Here is a 24,135-nt window from a genome sequence, read left to right as displayed (position 1 = left end):
AAATAAATAAAAGTCCACAATCCACTGTAGTTTGACCATGGCGTCAAAGTTGTAATCAGCCTATTAACCCTCCTTTTTGTCCTCGAGTCAAGGAAGGAAGGGAGGAAGAAGGAAGGAAAGGAGGGAGGGAGGTAGGAAGGGAGGAAGATGGAAGGAAAGTAGGGAGGAAGGTAGGAGGGAGGGAGGAAACAAGGAAGGAGGGAGGGAGGGAGAAAGGAAAAGAGGAAGGAAGGAAAGAAGGACAGAGAAAAGAAGGGAGGAAGGAAGGAGGGAAGGAAAGAAGGAAGGGAGGAAAGAGAGAGGAAGGAAGGACAGAAGGAAGGAAGAAAGGGGGATGGAGGAAGGAAAGAAGGAAGGAAGGAAAGAGAGAGGAAGGGAGGGAGGACAGATGGAAGGACAGACGGAAGGAAGGAAAGAGGGAAGGAAAGAAGGAGGGAGGAAGGAAGGAAGGAAGGACAGAAGGAAGGAAGAAAGGGGGATGGAGGAAGGAAAAAAGGAAGGAAGGAAAGAGAGAGGAAGGGAGGGAGGAAGGACAGACAGAAGGACAGAAGGGAGGAAAGAAGGAAAAGTCAAAACGACAGGAAGGTTGAACAGATGAAAGTAAAGGATGCATATAGATGTGAAGTAAAAGAAAATAACTAAAAAACAAACATGTTGTGGATTATTTGTCTTCTTTTTTTACCTTCATGATAAAACGTAAACTCTAAGTTTGGAGCAGAGCTGCATGTTTTACCTCAGGTGACGTTTCCGTGGTGCACACAGTGACTAACAGTGAGTTAGTTGTATTCTGTGCAGCGGTGCAGTCATGAGGAACATCTGCTAGTGAATATTACATCAACACTGTGACTGGTACAGAGCGGACTGTGAGGATGTGTTGAGTCTGGCTCTGATGCTAACGTCACGCTGCTAACGTCACGCTGCTAACGTCATGCAGACAATGACAATGTGTTGTGACTTTTGTTATTCACGTGCTTTGTGAGTCAGGCCTGAACATTTTAAACAGGCCTGAAGACGTTGAAGAAATGTTGTATCATTAATCAGTGATGCAGAATAAAAAGCTGCAATCTGTTTCTTTTTTATCAATATGTTTACAAGTTTCTCTCTCTTTCATTTTTCCCCTCAGTGATCTGTAACTTCCGCGGCTCAGTGACTCAGGGTTTGGCTCTGGAGGTCGGAGAGACGGTTCAGATCCTGGAGAAATGTGAAGGTAAGAATTCAACCTGATGGACAACTTCCTGTCATACTGTAGGAGGGAATGTTTAACCCTCCTGTTGTCCTCGAGTCAAGGGAGGAAGGGAGGAAAGAAGGGAGGAAAGGAGGAAGGGAGGCAGGAAGGGAAGAAGGAAGGAAAGGAGGGTGGGGGGGAGGAAGGAAGGAAAGAAGGGAGGAAGAAGGAAGGAAAGGAGGGTGGGAGGGAGGAAGGAAGGGAGGAAGGAAGAAGCAAGGAAAGAAGGGAGGAAGAAGGAAGGAAAGAAGGGAGGAAGAAGGAAGGATGGGAGGAAGAAGGAAGGAAAGGAGGGAGGGAGGAAAGAAGGAAGGAAAGAAGGGAGGAAGAAGGAAGGAAGGAAGGAAAGGAAAGAAGGAAGGGAGGAAAGAAGGGAGGAGGGAGGGAGGGAGAAAGGAAAAGAGTAAGGGAGGAAGGAAGGACAGAGTAAAAAAAGAAGGGAGGAAGGTATGGGGGAGGAAATAAAGAGAAAAGGAAAGAAGGAGGGAAGGAGGAAGGAAGGAAGGGGGATGGAGGAAGGAAAGAAGGAAGGGAGTAAAGAAGGAACAGTCAAAACAGACGGGGTCAATTTGACCCGGGAGGACGACGACACAAAGGTTAATGTCATCATCATCATCATCATCATCATCATCATCATCATCATTCATTCGTCTGTCCCATGAAAGCAGCTCCAGTCTGAGGGTTTGTTTGTTTTAACACCTGAGCAGCAGCAGTGGGCGGTGACTCCGTGTTAATAGTAACACCTCAGCGTCTGAGACGAGGAAACTAAATATTCAAACTGAAAACAAAAGGAGCCGAACAGAAGCTGTCGTAGGAAGACGGGCTGAACTGAGAGCATCACTTTTATTTATTTATTATTTATTTATTTATTTATTTAGTCACTTCCATAACACACACTTCATTAACACATTCATAGAAGTGGCACGTAGTACTTGATCAGTCGTGTTCACATTTAAAAACAGGAACGTGAAAACAAAAGTCATATTTAACACCTTTAAATCATAACAACATAAAATCCTAAAACAAGCAACTTTTAAGGTAAAGAGCTGTGAAGTGATGGAAAGATCTGTGTGTAACTGTAAAGGTAAAAAAAGGAAATATGGGAGATAAAGGAACTGGTGGGTGTAAAAATACATTGACAGGTCCGTCTGTGAGATAAAGCGTTACACAACGTACAGCTGAGGATAATGGGAATGACAGTAATATAAACAATATAATATAAACAAAGTATTATACAAACTCAGATTTTGACCTGATGGTTAAAAAGTTAAAAAAAATCACCAAACTTATGACACTTCATGTGGAGAGCATGAATGTGTTTATCAAATATATGAGCATCCATCACCAAATATATGAGCATCTATCACCAAACATATGAGCATCTATCACCAAATATATGAGCATCCATCACCAAATATATGAGCATCCATCACCAAATATATGAGCATCTATTACCAAATATATGAGCATCTATTACCAAATATATGAGCATCCATCACCAAATATATGAGCATCTATCACCAAATATATGAGCATCTATTACCAAATATATGAGCATCCATCACCAAATATATGAGCATCTATCACCAAATATATGAGCATCTATTACCAAATATATGAGCATCCATCACCAAATATATGAGCATCTATTACCAAATATATGAGCATCCATCACCAAATATATGAGCATCTATCACCAAATATATGAGCATCTATCACCAAATATATGAGCATCCATCACCAAATATATGAGCATCTATTACCAAATATATGAGCATCCATCACCAAATATATGAGCATCTATCACCAAATATATGAGCATCTATTACCAAATATATGAGCATCCATCACCAAATATATGAGCATCTATCACCAAATATATGAGCATCTATTACCAAATATATGAGCATCCATCACCAAATATATGAGCATCTATTACCAAATATATGAGCATCCATCACCAAATATATGAGCATCTATTACCAAATATATGAGTATCCATCACCAAATATATGAGCATCTATTACCAAATATATGAGCATCTATTACCAAATATATGAGCATCCATCACCAAATATATGAGCATCTATTACCAAATATATGAGTATCCATCACCAAATATATGAGCATCTATTACCAAATATATGAGCATCTATTACCAAATATATGAGCATCCATCACCAAATATATGAGCATCCATCACCAAATATATGAGCATCCATCACCAAATATATGAGCATCCATCACCAAATATATGAGCATCCATCACCAAATATATGAGCATCCATCACCAAATATATGAGCATCTATTACCAAATATATGAGCATCCATCACCAAATATATGAGCATCTATTACCAAATATATGAGCATCTATCACCAAATATATGAGCATCTATTACCAAATATATGAGCATCTATTACCAAATATATGAGCATCCATCACCAAATATATGAGCATCTATTACCAAATATATGAGCATCTATCACCAAATATATGAGCATCTATTACCAAATATATGAGCATCCATCACCAAATATATGAGCATCCATCACCAAATATATGAGCATCTATTACCAAATATATGAGCATCCATCACCAAATATATGAGCATCTATCACCAAATATATGAGCATCTATCACCAAATATATGAGCATCTATTACCAAATATATGAGCATCTATCACCAAATATATGAGCATCTATTACCAAATATATGAGCATCCATCACCAAATATATGAGCATCTATCACCAAATATATGAGCATCTATTACCAAATATATGAGCATCCATCACCAAATATATGAGCATCTATTACCAAATATATGAGTATCCATCACCAAATATATGAGCATCTATTACCAAATATATGAGCATCTATTACCAAATATATGAGCATCCATCACCAAATATATGAGCATCTATTACCAAATATATGAGCATCTATCACCAAATATATGAGCATCTATTACCAAATATATGAGCATCTATTACCAAATATATGAGCATCCATCACCAAATATATGAGCATCTATTACCAAATATATGAGCATCTATCACCAAATATATGAGCATCTATTACCAAATATATGAGCATCCATCACCAAATATATGAGCATCTATTACCAAATATATGAGCATCTATCACCAAATATATGAGCATCTATTACCAAATATATGAGCATCCATCACCAAATATATGAGCATCCATCACCAAATATATGAGCATCTATCACCAAATATATGAGCATCTATTACCAAATATATGAGCATCTATCACCAAATATATGAGCATCCATCACCAAATATATGAGCATCTATTACCAAATATATGAGCATCCATCACCAAATATATGAGCATCTATTACCAAATATATGAGCATCTATCACCAAATATATGAGCATCTATCACCAAATATATGAGCATCCATCACCAAATATATGAGCATCTATTACCAAATATATGAGCATCTATTACCAAATATATGAGCATCTATCACCAAATATATGAGCAATGCATCCAACAGTTATTGAGACATTTGACCTAAAAACACAAATATGAACCTCGTGGTGTTGCTAGAGGAAGAAAGTGAGGATCAACATGTGAATGATTCATCTTCTGGGAATCATGAATGAAATAAAGAAGTGGACGAACTGACCGACCAATCAGAGCACATGATGATGACACCTGTGGTTTACAGTAAGGTGGTAAACAGTCACATTTACAGTCAGAGGTGTTAGAATAAGCTGTGGTCAAACATTAGGCACAAAGATGATGATCTGACCGAGCACTGTGCATCGCAGGCAGATAACTGACTAATTAGGGCAGTGAGGGGCAGTCATACAGGCAGATGCTGCTTCCTGCTTTATTAAAAATGTTTCCTTGTGGGAATTAACCACATTTAGATGTCAAACTTAAAAGCCTTAAACAAACCCAGAATTCTGCCCCAGAGAACCTGTAATCAGATTTTCAAACTACTATAATGTGAACGTCAATATGATGAATTAATGTCACAGAGCAACTCAGATGATCTCACTCGTTAAGATTCAACCCTCCGAACTGCAGAGACTCGTTTCATCTCTAAAGATAAACTGTTTTACTCATTCAACCAACAGAGAAATGTTCCTGGTGGAGTCACCTGAAGATTAACAAATATAACACTGATGCATGAATATGATCCTATATGAATTTTATAAAGGATTACATTATGTATAAGAACCGTGGTACTTTTGGGGATATACAACCAGCATGTATAAGGAAATATGTGTGTATATTTTCACTATCTTATTATTATTATACAGTACCGGTCAAAAGTTTGGACACACTTTCTCATTGATGTGAATGGGAAAGTGTGTCCAAACTTTTGACTGGTACTGTATGTGCATTATGTATATAGCCAATTATTATAAATATGTTTGTTACATTGGGATCAAAGACTTATGTAAAAAGCATCGGTGTTATAAGATAAATGCTTCAGCCTCCAGCTTTTCAGTCAGAAATTTCTTTCTTTCTTTCTGAGAGATGAAGAAAACATGGACATATGATTGTTTACTTACGTGTGTATTTGAGTTTAATGACCAAAATAAACTAAACTTAATGAACTAAACTAAATAAAATAAAATAAATTAATTAAACTAAACTACAATAAAGCACATTTAATTAGAAATAACATCAATAACATACTTGCTTCCATTCTTGTCTCTTTACCTTTTTTAATGACATCATCTAAAAGGTAAAACTGACTTAAAACCCGTACTTTAGACACATTGGTTCCTTCCTCTAGCAGCAGTGAGAGCAGCTGTATCGCCGCCTGCTCTCTTTACACACAACACAAACTGAAGTAATACAGCAAACAGCCTGTTATAATAACCCCCCACAGGCCTGGACCACCGCCCAACTTATTAGCCGTTGTTACTCCCATTGTTATTCCTCACAGAAATTAGCAACTGGAGCCAGGATGAGTCTGGAGCCAGGAAATGTTTCTTTAGCAGATAATCAGTGAGTATGTGCTCCATTAGTCACAGATGGCGAGGCTCGACCATCGATCTGCTGCCAGAGGCTGATTGGACCCTTTCTTTTAGAGGTGGAGGTGGGGGGGGGGGGCTCAGGAGGAAAAGGGTCATCTGTATTTTCCCTCCCACTCAATTCTGTTCTTTTACCCTTCGTTTCCACTTTCACTTCTTCCATTTGTCCCTTCTCCTATTGTCTCTTTGTATCGACTCACATTCAGGCCTGAGCTAATTTCGTGACATCCAATCAGCATCTAATTCTCTCATGTTATGAAATGCAGCCCTTAGAGAGAGAGAGAGAGAGAGAGAGAGAGAGAGAGGGAGAGAGATAGAGAGAAATGAGATGTTATCTGAGGCCTTGTGGCAGAAGCTGAAACTTCTCCTTTAACACAGAGATGATCAGAACAAGGACGAGGCTCACTTTTATACAAGAGTCTCTGCAGCAGTTTGAAGACTCCCTCAGTGTCTCTAATGGCGCTTTTCCACTATACAGTTCTCGCTCTACTCGACTTGGTTCGGTACCAGGAACCTTTTCCATTACTATAGTACCTACTCAACGTGGGCGGGGTCGTCATAGCACGGCTCCGCGAAACTGCTGTGACTTCGTTTTATACGCGACACAAACACATAAACAATGGAGGACATGGGGGCGATGGTGTACTTGCTGCTGTATGAGGCTTTCTGTCTCACACAAAGCAAGAGAAGAGAAACCAATCGCTGTCACGCTGTTGTTGGTATTTAAAAATGCCGGGTTTGATTCTTGTGTGGGACGGCTCATGACTCTTCCAGTGACTCTCTGACCAATCAGTGGCCGGTAAAGACTTTGGCACTAAAAACACTGTAACGTTGAAACATAGAAGATGAAGATTTGACTCATTTGGACGATTGAAGCTTCATATTAGCTTTAGATCAACTTTTAAATACATGCTTACACAGAAGGAGGACTGTGGATTTAGTCCTCCTCATACACTGTATATAAGAAATGGACGTAACATCTGTGACGTCACTTATTGGTTTGTGGACTGCTGCTCGGAGGCCAATAGTTTCGGATCTGAGAAGCGGCATCTTGAAAATGTCAGGTGCATGCTGGGTAAAATAAAAACACGGATTCTACTTATATGGGCATCAGGAGGAGCATGAGGCGCCCTCCTGAACCTGTGAACCAATCAACCTGTCAATCACGACGTAGCCACGCCCTAATGCATACCCTGCTTTATCGTCACATATAAAATCAAGGAGGCCAAAATGTCCCAAATGAACATCATACTGCATTGAAGAAGGCTTTAAACTAGCGATTGAGACCATAAACACATTTTGAAAACGTTTACTGAGGTTAGAAATCAAGTGAGAAGTTGGTGAATTCTCCATTGACTTGTATAGAGACGGAAGTCCTTTTGACACCAAAACGGTCGCCCCCTGGTGGCCTTTTGATAGAATGCAGTTTTAAGTTACTTCCGCGTTGGCATCAGTTCAGAGGACCGGAACTCCCCGTCTGGTCCTTCATCACTTCCATTGTAAACATTATGAAGGGATCTTCTAATGGTCAGTATGAACAGGAGGAATCATTACAGACAGAAAAACACACTTAATGTTCATTTGAGCTCCTGACTGTGAACCTGTGTTTTAAAATAAAAGTCTTTAGAAATGCTGACTAAGTTATAAATCAAACAGTTTCTTCTGTCTGAACATTAGAAAAAACACCTAGGACTCTGTGTGTGTGTGTGTGTGTGTGTGTGTGTGTGTGTGTGTGTGTGTGTGTGTGTGTGTGTGTGTGTGTGCACTGCAGCGTTTATCCAGTAAGTAAATTGAAGACTGCTCGGTACTTAGCACTTGTCTGCTCGCGCTAATGCAGAATCATCCTCCCCAGACAGAAACTCAATGGCTATAATGACAGCGATACTATAATAGCAGCGATACTATAATGGCAGCCCAGTCTGCAGGAACACAATCCCCAACACACGTTCTTCAAATCCAGACCACAGATATAACACATGAGAGAGCATTAGACTTCAATTAAGGACGTAGCAGCAATTTAAAGTATGAGGTTGTGAACAGCTGCTCATTATTTCACAGAGACTTCTCAGCTGTTACCAATCTTCTATTATGGACGTCCAGGAGAGAGTCGGCTGTCGGTAAATAATAATTAAATATTGAATAAGCAGAGTGTTAAGAGATAAGCTGATATTATATTGTAATGTGGGTGAGATGAGTCATTTAGTGTTTAAACTACTGTGGTTTAATATGCTGTATGTTTATTCTTTATTCAGTTTAAACACATGAAACAGTCTTCAGCTCTACTGTATGTTTTACTCACTATGAGTTTCACTGCAGTCAGTTCAGACTGATTGTAAATGTTATTTGAGGCTATGTTTGAGATGTGAGACCCAAAAAAAGAAACCATAACAGAATAACACAAATAACTCTAAATCAATGTACTTCATTTTGCAACCCTTCATCCTCCTGTCACAAGTTTAATTGATGCTCAGGAAATAACAGGATCGATCAGGATCATTCATCCTTTAACTTTAATAACCAGCCAACCAACATAATCATGACCATTTAAACATTTTTCTGCAGTCAAACCTGTCGGTATGAAAAATGAGGCATCAACAAATATCTGCAGACTGTGTTTAGTCTCATGTTGCATTTCTATAATATTGTTTGTAGTGAAGTCCGACACTTTAACTACTACTGTCTGCTAATTGTTTAACTCTTCAGAAATTATATTCAGTCTTTTCCAATACTTCATATACGCTGCATTTATTTTCTTACCAATGTCCATTTTCTGTATTGTCCGTCACTTCCATTAAACTTTAAACATAAAGTTAAAGCAAATACAGCCAAACAGTCTGTCAGAGCACAGCTGTGATTACTGCCATGAACTGAAATAACCTCCAGTGTTGGGAGGAGCGTTATATTCAACACAAATCAAATACATGATTCTATTATAAGTAGAGTAGAAAAAGCATAAAGTGTACTTTAGTCTAGGATGCAACAGATACTGGGCCGATATTAGGGAGCAAAAACATTCTAATCAGCTGATAATCTTATAAAATACATATATACATTAACACTTTTTTTGTTGTTTTTTGCTGTGATCCCTCATGTTGATACCAAACAAAACAATTTTACAGTTTAACTATAAACTTTATTGTTTAAAGTGAAATCAGGGCACTAAAACCACAAACCTCACTTGGAGTTTAATCATTATAAATAAAAAACACAAAAATAAAATAAAAAAAACAAACAAAAAAACATATTAAACTTAAAAGTATCAAATACAATATACAGATGCTGCTTATGTATCTTTAAAATAATATCAGCTCATATTGGATAGCATAATCACTGATACTGATATCTGTGACTGGTCAATATCAGCTGATAATATCAGTCAGGCTAGTTTAGTCTATTTCAATCAGGAGAGACCAGAGAATGAAGTAAAATAATATTTATTATGCAGATGATATTTATGATTAGGTATTGTCTTCGGCGCGTTACTCTGAAGTCTCTCTCTGGAGTCCAGACACTGCTGGTGGCTGATGACTTTGATCCATCAACTCTGCCAAATTACATCAAAAGTCATCTTGAGGCACTTTTGCATGGAGCAGGACTAGACTGTATGCATAATTAATTCAGAAAGAGACCCAACATTCCCACATGAGCAAGCACTTGGCGACAGTGACAAGGAAAAACAGAACCGGGCTCTAGGTGGGCGGCCATCTGCCTCTACCGGTTGGGGTTGAGAGGAGAGAGAGAGCACAGAGACAAATAATGTCAATCTGACTCTGCTGAGACTGATCAGCTGATGAAGGTTGAAGTGTTGCATTGAGGAATCTGAAGACTGGGTGGTGATGGGGACAAAACAGCATCAAGAAAGCACCTGAGCAGAGAAGGATAACATTAAAACAGACAGCTGCAATATGATAGGCTGACAATGAAGGTGTGTCACCGTGCTATTGGTTAGACTTGACCAGGTGATGTTGAACAGCTGATGTGTCAATTGATGCTCCAGAAATAACAGCAAGGAAATGATGAGCTTTGACAGAGATCAGTATGAGCTGTGAGAAGGATCAGGATGTGATGTGGGTGATTACAACTATAGACGTTGGTTATATGTAGTAAACATGGCAGTAAAAGAGATTGGCTGAGCTAAGCTAAGCAAAATATGTTGCTAAGCTGCTGCTGCATTACTTCACATCAGCTGATTCTTTGATTCTGTGTTTACAGCGTGATGGTGGCGGTTAGCCGTCGGCCAATAAGTTATCAATCAAACACAGAAGACATCAGTTTTAAGTAATGTTCCTAGTGAAGGTTTTGGTCCCTCCATGTTAATGTTATTTCATTGGCCTCTGCATGTACTCATCAGCAGGCTCCATGGCAACCAAGCTGTCTATCTGATGAGAGATAAAGCAGCCAGCAGTCTCAGGGTCAGAGTCTGAATCTGACTGGGTGAAGAGTGGTATGAGCTCGATAAGAGGAGTTAATGTTGCCCAATAATCTCTTTTAGGCTGCATAGAAATAGAAATGACTTTATTGGGTAATATTTGCCACAGTTTGAACTAGTCCTGTCACAATAACTACTTCTGTTGGATGATATATTCTCCCAGAAATAATTATGATAAATGATATTATTGTCTTTTTAAGACCATTTTAATGCTACAGTTGCAGTTAATATTGGTTCATATATATACTTTCCTATTTGAGAGTTATATGGGCCCCACTATAGTTTCACCTTAATCATTTACATACATGACCCACACACACACACACACACAGCATCAGTTTGATAGTGGGAGTGAAGAATTTAAGGAGAATTTTAGAAATGTCAGGAGCCATTTTTATATGTTGGTGTGAGTGTGACGCTCCCAAAAAAAAGAGATTTTATGAGTTAAATTGGTTATATACACATATGTCAATTTGTGTTTGTCTCAGCCTCAGATTTTTGGGGTTTCACTGCACTGTTAACCTGTAGCACACGCTGAAGCCTCGTCGATACTGAGCCTGAATAAATACTCAGCTCCATAAACCTGCTGCATATAAAACTGCTGAAAGATGGAGAAGTTTCTGTTTGTTTTGCACATAGACTGTATATAAGAAATGGGCGTAACATCCGTGACGTCACCCATTGGTTTGTGGACCGCGGCCAATAGTATTGGATCTGGGCAGCGCCATCTTGAAAATTTCCGCCGCATGCTGGGAAAAATAAAAACACGGATTCTACTTATATGGGCATCAGGAGGAGCAAGAGGCGCCCTCCTGAACCTGTGAACCAATCAACCTGTCAATCACGACGTAGCCACGCGCTAATGCATACCCTGCTTTAGCGTCAAATATAAAATCAGGGAGGCCAAAATGTCCCAAATGAACATCATACTGCATTGAAAAAGGCTTTAAACTAGCGATTGAGACCATAAACACATTTTGAAAACGTTTACTGAGGTTAGAAATCAAGTGAGAAGTTGGTGAATTCTCCATTGACTTGTATAGAGACGGAAGTCCTTTTGACACCAAAACGGTCGCCCCCTGGTGGCCTTTTGATAGAATGCAGTTTTAAGTTACTTCCTCGTTGGCCTCATATCAGAGGACCAGAACTCCCCGCCTGGTTTTGCACCATCAAGCTTTCTTTAGCACTCTTTATTTATTACTATAACAACCAGCAAAGTAACCATGGTGCTAGTTAGCTCTTTTTTCCTCTCAGTACCTGTTCATTGTGTGATAATGGAGAACGCTTTGCTCACAGCGAGTACTTTGGTGGCTCAGCTGCAGCTCAGACCTCCATTGAATTAATGTCATAACTGTAATTACAATGAAAAACTGCCTCCTGGGTTCTATTACTGCACCAACAAGCAGTTCCCTCTGTTGATAAAGTAGCTGGAGGTGCGCTCTGCGGCGACATGAAGCATCATTTAAGACTCATATCTGTCTGATTTGATCTGTAGGCGGGAAATCTGCGTCTATTGAGTTCAATCTGAAACCGCATTAACTCGACAAAAGTGGCTCCTCGACTTCTGCCTCCCACTTAGAGATGATTTACAGTGATTATTATTGTGAATTATTTTGATAACGGTGCAAAAATGATTATTCTAATAAGCGTTTCGTGAGCCGCCGGGAGACGATTACTCTTCCTCGCACTAAGACTGTGTGACAACAGACAAATTAGGTACATACGTGCACCTGCGAGCGCACGGATGAGTCACGAACGTCATCATCATCGCTGCTCTCCCAAATATAAAATAATCACACACACACATACAAAGAAGTTTTTATCCCTGTATTTCAGTCTCATTTGAATGCTTCTTATCTCTCACAGATGCAGTAAACTCACACAGACATACACACACACACACACACACACACACAGACGAACACACACAGACGCACACACACACACACACACAAACACACTTTATATTTTATTAGGAACATTTCACATCCATAAATGTAAATTTCAAAACTCACCTCCATTATTTAAGTTGTTTTTAATTGAAGTTGATTATTATCTTAAGTCTCTTTAAGTTAATTACAAATAAGACATGTATATAATTGATGGAAAGAAAGGAAGGACGAAGGAAAGGAGGAAGGAAGGAAGGAAGGGAGGAAGTGAGGAAAGAAGAAAGGGAGGAAGGAAAGGAGGAAAGAGGGACAGGTGGAAGGAAGGAATGAGGATGGAAGGAAGGAAGGAATGAGGACGTAAGGAAGGAAGTATGGAAGGAGGAGGGAGCAAAGAAAGAGGGAAGGAGGGGAAGAACTAAGGAAAAATTAAAGAAAGAGGGAGGAAGGAAGGAAAGAAGGAAGGAAGGAAAGAAGGAACAGTCAAAAGAGATGGGGTCACTTTGACCCATATATAATGAAGTCTGTCACACCAGGGTTTTTTTCTTTCTTTTGTCTTTCATTTATTCTTACTATTAATAATCCTTATTATTCCTTCACATGACTGTAAACCATGATGTTGCTATTCTACAAACTGTGAACTGGAATGACTGATCTTTTTGTACATGCAAATTTCAATAAAGTTTTGAAAAAAATAAATAAATAAATAATCACACACACACACTTTCCACATACAAATGAACTGTTTATCCCTGTATTTCAGTCTCATTTGAATGCTTCTTATCTGTCACAGATGCAGTAAAGTCACACACACACACACACACACACAGACACACACACACACACACACACACACACACACACACCCCAGACGCTGCCGGTCCAGCCACAGTGTGATTACCATATAGATGACAGTCTGGGGAGTAAACACAGCCATCGTAACGAGGGTGATGAATGAATCTTGATTGGTTATTAATTAACCGGCCAATTAAGCCTCCGTCTCCATATTCATATCAGATTACGGAGATCCGCCGTGAAATGGATCTCATGATTAGATGAAAGCTAATACGAAGCATCCTGGCAGTGTTAGTTTTGGTTTCACCGATTTTTTTCTTTTAAATGTTTAACCCTCCTGTTGTCCTCGAGTCAAAGAAAGAAGGAAGGAAGGGAGGGAGGGAGGGAGGGAGGAAAGAAGGAAGGAAGGGAGAAAAGGAGGGATGGAAGAAAGGAAGAAGGAATGAAAAGAGGGAAGAAGGAAGGAAGGAAGAAGGAAGGAAAGGAAAGAGGAAGGAAGGAGAGAGGGAACGGAGCAAGGAAGAAGGTAGGAAGGAGGGAAGGGAGGAAAGGGGGGAGGAAGGAAGGAGGGAAGGGAGGAAGAAGGAAGGAAAGAAGGGAGGAAGGAAGGGATGAACAAGGAAGGAAGGAAGAAAGGCAGGAAGAAGGAAGGAAGAAGGAAGGAAGGAGGGAGGAAAGGAGGAAGGAAGAAGGAAGGAAGGAGGGAGGGAGGGAGAAAGGAAAAGAGGAAGGAAGGCAGGAAGCTAGGGGAAGGAAAGAAAGAGAGAAGGAGGGAGGGAGGAAAGAAGGAAGAAAGGAAGGAAAGGCAGGAAAGAAGGAGGGATGAAGGAAAGGAAGGAAGGAAAGAAGGAAGGGAGGAAAGAAGGAAGAGTCAAAACAGACGGGGTCAATTTGACCCGGGAGGACGACACGAAGGTTAATCAGTAACAGGTTAATGTGAGATGAAAAGAGAAATTATTGTTTCCTTTTCTGATTTTCAGGACTTTCTGAAAACATGTTTTTATGTCAGAGGACGAGATGGACGTCGTGGTTATTCAGATCATGTCAGAATATTGTCAACTTTAATATAAATATAGTAAATTGGCTTTCGAGCAGTGACCACAGAGTTAGTAGTAGAAGGTCACAGCAGTAGTAGTATTCATCATTCTGATTCATAAATAAATGTTCTTAGTGCTGCTCCCTCCGTCACTGACAGACTGTGATCACCCAAGCTTCACGTTTCCAAGACACAATCATTTTTATTTCCGCTCGGGTGGAGACAAACGACGTCTCGGCGGTGGGTCTGAGAGGATGTCCGGGTGCTTTCCAGGACGTATTTAGTCCCTGGATACGAGTCGGTTTCAGCTGTCAGGGATTTACTTCAAGTTGAGTCAACTTTCATGAAGCTTCTACTCCACCGAGGTATCTGAGGAATGTTCCATCATGTGGAAACAACGGCTGCGCTCTCTGTGACCGGCAGGAGACACACACATGCACACTCATGCACGCACGCACACACACACACAAACATGCACACAGACACACATACACACACACACACATGCACACACACAAACCTACACACACACACATACACACACACACAGACACACACACACACATACACACACACACACACACACACACAGACCTACACACACACACACACACACAGACCTACACACACACACACACACACACACAGACCTACACACACACACACACACATACACACAGACCTATACATCTCATGTACTTTAGGTCACATGAGGATGAGTCTCTCTACTCATCATTGAGCTGATTTGATTCTGAACTACAGACAGAACTGACACATTTCCACTGATGACATTTATTAAGTCAATTAGATTGTTTTTGTTTTGCTTCTTCTGACTTATTAATATTCAATAGTGGAGATAAGACGTAGTTAAAATAACTTTAACCCTTACATACTGTTCATATTCTGACTCCTATTCATAGATTCCCCATCAGTCAGTAATAAATGTTTAATTAATCTTATGTTAAAAACACTGTTTATGGTCCAGTAGAACATTTTATAGATGATGATGAATACGGCAACATGTTTGAATGCTGATTTTTTTTTTTTGTAATGAACGCAGGTCAAATTTGTACATTTGCATATATATACACATTTGTACCAGCCAGGTGGGGAGTTAGGGTCCTCTGAAATGATCCCAACGCGGAAGTAACTTAAAACTGCATTCTATCAAAAGGCCACCAGGGGGCGACCGTTTTGGTGTCAAAAGGACTTCCGTCTCTATACAAGTCAATGGAGAAGGTTCACAGGTCACAGGTTCAGGAGCGCGGACAGATAGACTGCAGGAAATAGTCGTGAACTTGTTTCACACCGACAGTTTTCTGGTTTTGTGGTTATAGTCGTAACAGCTAACTTGGTTAGCATCACCAGGTTGCCGGTGTAGACTGTGGTAGATCCAGCCCTATCAACCTCCCCCGCTCCGTCCTCTTGCCCCTCCTGATGCCCATATAAGTAGAATCCCTGTTTTTATTTTTCCCAGCATGCACCTGAAATTTTCAAGATGGCGCTGCTCAGATCTGAAACTATTGGCCTCCGAGCAGCAGTCCACAAACCAATGGGTGACGTCACGGATGTTACGTCCATTTCTTATATACAGTCTATGGTACCAGCTGCACAAAAATAAAAAAAATGCATTTTATTTCCATGTTTGTGGGTCACATTAGGATTAAAATAAATGTGTATTAGATGTTTTTACAGCTCTCAAATGAACAATTCCAAATATGCATTTATTATAAATATTCTTGTGTTTGCATTATTCTAATGATGTTCTCACTCTCAAGTTCTCATATCGGTCCTCACAAAGATGCAAAAAATGCTCTTTCTATCTGTCTCTCTCTCGGTCTCTCTCTCACTCTCTCTCTCTCTCTGTCTCACACACACACACACACACACACACACAAACACACACACACACACACACACACACACACACACACACACACACACAGAGTTTAGAGTAATGGACTGAATCTGTCCTTGGCTTCAGGCATCGTGTTTGTCACTGTCTCTGTCTAACTCTGTCACGCACATTCATAAGCATCCAACCAAGTAGTGCACACACCAGGGGCTATATGAATTACTCCCACACACACACACACACACACACACACACACACACACACACACACACACACACACGCAATAGAGAAGTTCAGTCAGTGATTCAGCCGAACTTTAACAGACTAAACGTTCATGACTAATCAGTATTGACTGTTTGATTGCTGATGCTTGTGTCATCCTCTTCAGGGCAGCGTGACACTATATTTAATTACATTATTTATACATATCTTTTTTATGTACTTAGATTATTGTCCTCAAAGATTAAACTAACAATCAATCAAACCCCTAAGATATTTGATACACTGCAACAACGTCCCTTCTAGAAATGACACTAAATATTCTTTGAACTAGTGAAATTTGATCATTTCAAGCAAGAAAATCTGCCATCAGTTTCCATTCGCTGCTTTGTTTCTCCTTCTCTGCAAACAAAGATCTGTTTGTTGGAAGATGTTCAAGCTTTGCATATTGAGCCAAACTGCTGACTCATAACTGTTTGAAACTCTTCACTGAATCGTCCGTCTGAGTCTCTTCTGCTTGTTTCTCTTCCAGGATGGTACCGAGGCTTTTCTACCAGGAGGCCAAATATCAAGGTAAGACTGACTCACTGCTTCTTCTCTTCATCTTAATGTTTCACTAACTACAACTTCTTTTTACTCTCTCAACGACTTCTTTCTGTCTTCTTTTTCTCTGTTGTGGAGAGAAGTTATTTATAGTCATCAACATCTCTGACTGCGTTTCTGATGTGAAGTTTGTTTCTGTTTGGCTTCACTTTGCTCCCATTTTCTGTTACAGTACAAACTTTACACATTGTTTATTTCTTGAATTTCATACTATAAAAAGTGTAAAATCAACTGTAACTCAACCAGTGAATTACATGAACGCAAAGCATGATTCCAACAAACATAAACACTGTGCAAACAAAAGAGATTTAAAAATATATGAATACATTTTAAAAATCACTTTTCACCCCAAAAGGCTGCTTGTAGATACAGTTACTGAAGTAGTGATAAAATATGTTATCTTAAAATATAAACACGTATCCCTCATATTGTTATAAAACTATAATAATATAATGAATGCAAATCTATTACATGCTACAGTAACTGTTTGGTTCAGACTGTGATGTTCTGCTTTATTTGGGTGTTTTATGTCTTTATTGATAATATAAAAAAAATCATAAACTTTATTTATACAGGACAACATGACAACTGAAATATAATAGATGAGTTTGAAGTGATTTAAAAGATGTTACTGATGAGAAAGTCACATGATCCTGTAATTGCCTGTAGCTGTCGGTATCTGTGTGGACTGTAACTATGACAACAGAACATGATGATCAGTCTTGTTTGTTTCACAGCCTGCAGCTCAAATACTTAAACAAAAAAAAAAGAAGGTATTTTAAAGAAAAAGGGAAGAATACAGATTTCTAAAACTCTGACAGGTGTTCTTGAAACTGAGGCTCTTTTTTCCTGCAGATCCAGGTTTTATTCCTGGTGCGTGTTGCTGTGACCAACCTCCCTACACAGACTTTGTGTCTCTATAAGAAAGTCTCACAGCTTGGACCCTGATACACAATAATCAGAAGTACTGCAGCAGCTAGAGGGAGAAGTCATTCAAACATAAACACATGTCGTTTTTTGGCCGAAGTGAAAGAAGCTTACATTTTTCTGCAGGTTTTACAAACTGTGTCTCTTATTATCTCCCTCAGAGAAACTTTAACCCTCAGAACAACTTTACTGAAGTCTTTAAAAAAATTCAATCAGTGCTTCCTGCTGCTTTCAGAGGCTTCATAGTCAAAGCTTCCACTCAGCTTTTAAGCTTTCTCCCAGACTGCCTCACAGTTCAGTCAGTGTACAGAATAATAATCTCACTGGGAAATGAAGCCGCTGCCATTTCATGCAACTCATACAGTCACAAGGAATAGTCTCTGTATTCACTGAAACTGAGTCTGATTATGTTTGAAAAGACTCGATAAGCATTTACACACATTTCCTTATTTCAACTGAACATTTTGTGCTCATCAGTAAAAAAAAAACAGAAGTAACTAAAACTAATCAGATTATTCACCCGAAGGACCACCAATAATAATAATTAGATGATTATGTTTGATAAATGCAGTGTTATAAAATAAACAACTCACACTAACAGCTTCACATCCATCTCTGTTTGTTCAGCAGCATGACTGACACATGGCTGTATCATAGACTGTATATAAAATGGACGTAACATCCATGACGTCACCCATTGGTTTGTGGACTGCTGCTTGGAGGCCAATAGTAATAAAAACATGGATTCTACTTATATGGGCATCAGGAGGGGCATGAGGCACCCTCCTGAACCTGTGAACCAATCAACCTGTCAATCAGGACGTAACCACGCCCTAATGCATAACCTGCTTTATCGTCAAATATAAAATCAGGGAGGCCAAAATTTCACAAATGAACATCATACTGCATTGAAGAAGGCTTTAAACTAGCGATTGAGACCATAAACACATTTTGAAAACGTTTACTGAGGTTAGAAATCAAGTGAGAAGTTGGTGAATTCTCCATTGACTTGTATAGAGACGGAAGTCCTTTTGACACCAAAACGGTCGCCCCTTGGTGGCCTTTTGATAGAATGCAGTTTTAAGTTCCTTCCTCGTTGGCCTCATTTCAGAGGACCGGAACTCCCCGCCTGGGCTGTATGCAGGATTTTAGAAGAAAAATGAGCTTACCTGAGGTTTCTTCCTGTTAAAAGGTTTTTCCTTGCTGCTGTCGCCAAATGCTGCTCATGGAGGAATGTTGGGTCCCTTTAAATTAAATTAAAAAGTACAGTCTAGATCTGTCAGCTGTGTGAAAAGACCTTTGAGATGAGTTTTGTTGTGATTTGGTGCTGTATAAATAAAGATTGATTGGTTGGTCTATCTAAGACTGAGGTAAACACTCTCAAATCACTTATGTTAGTACACTGTTTACATTTACTTACTCATCTAATGTACATATTTCAACAGGTGTCTCAACTCAAACACGGCTGTTGCACACTTACCTGAAATGATGATTAGCTAGTTAGCAAACTAGCATTAGCGTTATTGTCCACAGTACCAAATCATTATAGACTGTTTAATGAACCCAAATATGCTGAGATGGAGACTGTTGAGGGTGAGAAGTGCTGCATGTTTCCATACTTGACTTCAGAATATTAAGTACAGGAAGAACAGAAGAAGAGATCTGACACACAGCAGTGGACTCGACTAATAGTTCATTAATAAAATGTAAAATTAAGTAAAAAAATGATGTCTGTCCGGTTACTCAGAGTATTCCTTCACTCAGCGACTGTCTGTTAACATTTAATCAAAGAGCAAATTTGAGGCCGATATTTTATTACTTTTATTAATCTAGACTTTATAAAGAATAGCGAGGTCCTGACCTGAATGGAGAGTACAGTCATGCTCTGGATTAGCAGCTAACAGGCTTCTGGGTTCGGAGTCTTTTTATAAAAAAAGAACAGAGGCTCTCTCTCTTGTGTTTTGTCCTCCTCTGTTCTTCATTCAGAAGCCTCCTTTTTTATTCTGCTTTGCTTCATCCTGCTCTGTGGGTCCATAAGAGGCTTTACACTCACTCTGTGTAGACAGTGTTTCCTCTCACTGCTGTTCTGGGTCTCTGTAGACGGGAGAGGCTTTAACATGGGGGGGTTGAAAATGGTTTTAATAGTATCAGCAGTTAAATATCAATGTAAGAAACCTTCAAATATGTACATCAAACTAAAATACTCGCCAGAAGAAGTGTCCTCCTGATATGATGTGTTACCATGACAACATAGAGGTTTTGTCATCATATATAATTTTTTTCTTAACCTTAACTATTAAGGTATTTATTCCTTTAATATATGTTAGGGGTGTCACGATTCTCCAAATCCTCAATTCGATTTTATTTCGATTTTAAGGTCACGATTTGATTCGATTCTCAATCCCTTTTTTAAAAAATCCTTTTAGCACAGGTGCCATTTTTAGACTAATCATGAGTGATATAATCTCCATCAGTTGTTTGCAATGTACCACACTAAGAAAAATTAAATAATTTATTAGCAATATAATGTAACAATTTGATAGAAAAATTTAATACAAGACTGAGGCAAAGACCAAGTTCAAAAGTCAAGTTACTTTTATTCTTGCAAGAAGGAGCAGATCAACAATACACAACCATCCCCGATGGGTCATATAGAAAAATGCTCGCCGGGGCAGTCCTGGCGAGGGAGATTTATACTAAACAAAAGAAACAAATCATTCTTGTCCACCACGTTATCAGGGCACCAGGTGCTGGGCTGTTTCTTCTCTGGACCCTCCCGTTCCTTCTCTCCGCGACCTTCACATACTCTTAGTCAAAACAGTTCACAAACACAGGCTTGGAAATTTACTGCTTCTTAACCTTTTAACTTGTGGCCTTTACTCTGTTAATCCTTTAAAAGCAAGAGTGTAGGACAGGCACCTATCTTTATTACATGTCATAAAAATAGTCACGCTAATCATTCTAAACACCTTAAAAGTACGATCAATGAATATAAGACATTAGTATTGCTGGTTATAGAGACATAAAATGAATAAGACATTTGTATTTTCCCATCACAATTACTTTCAGCAGTCAATTGGAAACCTACAACTAAATTAAAACAGCCTAATGTCCATAAACATCCCTGAATAATGAAGTGTGATAACTGTCCTAACTGTGTCCTAACAGTAGCATCTCTGGTGCTACAAATACTCCTACAGCGCTAGTTATTGCTTTAGTGCAGATGTCCCAACTCTCCCGCATAGCGAAATTATATACAATCTCCCAGAATCTGCAGCGAGCGAGCAAGAGTGTGTTTGTGTGACTATCAATGCAGCGCGTTTGAGAGCACAGCTTCCTTATAGCTCTGTGTTGCTGCTTATTAGACCAATCACCCCCCCCCACCGGACTGACAACCAGTTCCAGTTTATGTGTGTCCTCTATCAGCGGTTGCCATGGTGTGTTTTTACCGGCTGCAGGTTAGAGGGCGTAATGTTGACTCGCTGCATTTAAACACATGTGACTTTGGGGGCGTGGCTACATCCTCGATTCCTCCGTTGATTTCGAAGGTTGAAATCGTGAGGTCATTTCGATCGATACTCGATTTACAATCGAGATCGTGACACCCCTATTATATGTGGTTGTATTAGGAGTTGTATGTGATCAGTGTTACAAAGCACACAGCATAAACTGCTTCATGGTCATATTAGATTTATAGGAATTCTGCCTGTTTTTTGGTTTTTTTTTTGCTGGTCTAGACAAAAGCAGAGATTCATATGTAGATATTTCTTAATTAAAATTCCAGAAAAACACAATAAGTTGTTTAACATGATATTTTAAAAAAAGAGGATTGCAGCTCTCCCGTACGACACTCCAGTCCGAAGTTGTCTGTACAATATTTACCAGTCTGATTAACACACACACACACACACACACACACACACACACACACACACACACACACACACACACACACACACACACACACACACACACACACACACTGCACTTTATTTCCACTCAGCTCCAGGATGAAACTGAATACCTTAAATATAACTATAATATTCCAACTATGGTATCAGTTTTCATAAAGTACACTGTGTGAAGAAGTAGTATTTGGTTCACTTTAAATAGATATAGACCTCAAAAAGATGTTCAGACAGGGTGAAAGCTGGTATTGTTAAAGAAAAGGAAAAAACAACAGGGGAAAAAAACGAGCTTGAAAGTGAAAATGTGATCCTGTCGGGATCCTCGGAGGCTGCACCTCCAGAGAGAAGCTGGACTTATAGTGGACTAACAGCTTGGCCGTAGGCGGTGCGCTGTCATTCATTCCTGCAGGTTCCAGTGAGGGCAATGAGATGCAGCACTGCGGGGATAATAAGAGAGAACACGTGGAGGTTCAGGTTTACTCATGCAAATCAAATATCGGGGAGATCCTGAGAAACACTGCAGGAGAGAGACAGAGATGTTTTAACCCTCCTGTTACCTTTGAGTCAAGGAAGGGAGGGAGGAAGAAGGAAGGAAAGGAGGGAGGAAGGAAAGGAGGGATGAAGGAGGGAAGGAAGGAAGGGTGGAGGAAATAAGGAAGGGAGGAAAGGAGGGAGGAAAGGAAAGAAGGAGGGGAGGAAGGAAGGAAGGACGGAGGAAAGGAGGAAGGTAGGGGGAAGGAAAGAAAGAGAGAAGGAGGGAGGGAGGAAAGAAGGAAGGAAAGAAAGGAAGGAAGGAAGTAAGGAAGGAGGGAAGGAAAGAAGGAGGGAGGGAGGAAGGAAAGGAAGGAAGGAGGGAAAGAAAGAAGGAGGGAGGGAGGAAGGAAGGACAGAAGGAAGGAAGGAAGGAACAGTCAAAACAGACAGGGTCAATCAGTTTACCCTCCAGTCCAACCCTGCTTATGATAGGAGTCCTATAGTAGAAAGCAGAAAGGTAGACCTCAGGTTTTAGTGCCAAGTGTTCAAAACAGCAGATTATCAGTGTAATCAGTTTAACTATATGTCTTCAATCATACAGTAATCCACAATGTTAAATATGTTAGTGACACACTTGCAACTTTAGTATTTCTAGTGATTTTAAGTATTTCTTGCAGCTACAGTAAGTCAGATATTACCAGAACAATCTGTGAGTGTAAAGATGGATGGGTCCAGATGTGTGTGTGCTTGTCTCATGTGTGCAAACAACGACATATAATTATGCTTACTTGCATGCTACAGTATGCATTCATGTCTTTGCATGGCTGTTGGTGTGTGTGTGTGTGTCTAAATCTGAATGTGTGTGAGTGTGTGTGTGAGCTGTCTCTTCTCCTGCTTCTCTCCCAGCAGCGAGGCATCAGCCCAATCCTGTTAGTTCCACCCTAATCACCTGGTTTCTCTACAATAGGCTCACTGGTTGAAACGAATCGCTATGTCTCCCTCAGGAAATGCCTTCCTGCTCCCGCTCGTCTCTAAATCCAGCAGCACTGTGGAGAACTTTCACACTCTGCGGTTCGACAGAGTTCAGATTTACCCCGACAGTCAAAGTCACGGAGAGGGCAGCTCGCAGTCAGTGACAGCAGCGTTTCTTACAGCTCAGATCACTGAGTGGTGAACAGCTGCTTCGCTTTATATATGAGAGAAGTATCTGAATCATTTCAGTATAAAACCGCCTTTAACTAAAGCTTCATATCATATCATGTGCTACCAATTTATCTCAAGTTACAGTGGATTTTGTTATTGTTTCAGCAGCTTTATATTTTATATTTATCTCAACCATAGACTGTATATAAGAAATGGACGTAACATCCGTGGTTTGTGGACTGCTGCTCGGAAGCCAATAGTATCGGATCTGAGCAGCGCCATCTTGAAAATTTCAGGTACATGCTGGGAAAAATAAAAACACGGATTCTACTTATATGGGCATCAGGAGGGGCAAGAGGACGGAGCGGGGGAGGTTGCAAGGGCTGGATCTACCACAGTCTACACCGGCAACCTGGTGATGCTAACCAAGTTAGCTGTTACGACTATAACCACAAAACTCAGGAGAAAACTGTCGGTGTGAAACAAGTTTACAGCTATTTTCATACAGTCTATCTGTCCGATCTGAATCAATCAACCTGTCAATCATGACGTAGCCACACCCTAATGCATACCCTGCTTTATCGTCAAATATAAAATCAGGGAGGCCA

General features: G+C 39.8%; 1 protein-coding gene across 1 annotated transcript in view; it reads left to right on the top strand.

Moving 5' to 3' along the window:
• The first annotated feature begins 686 nt into the window (after positions 1-686).
• LOC133976594 (dedicator of cytokinesis protein 3-like) overlaps positions 687-24,135 on the top strand; it is a 162,181-nt gene continuing 138,732 nt past the window's right edge. Inside the window, 3 exon segments of the mRNA XM_062414844.1 lie at positions 687-696; positions 1,124-1,207; positions 17,005-17,045. Coding sequence (XP_062270828.1) covers positions 687-696; positions 1,124-1,207; positions 17,005-17,045 — 135 coding nt within the window.

This window comes from Scomber scombrus, chromosome 3, assembly GCF_963691925.1.
Source record: "Scomber scombrus chromosome 3, fScoSco1.1, whole genome shotgun sequence".
NCBI lineage: Eukaryota > Metazoa > Chordata > Actinopteri > Scombriformes > Scombridae > Scomber > Scomber scombrus.
This window is presented reverse-complemented; position numbering and strand designations above follow the sequence as displayed.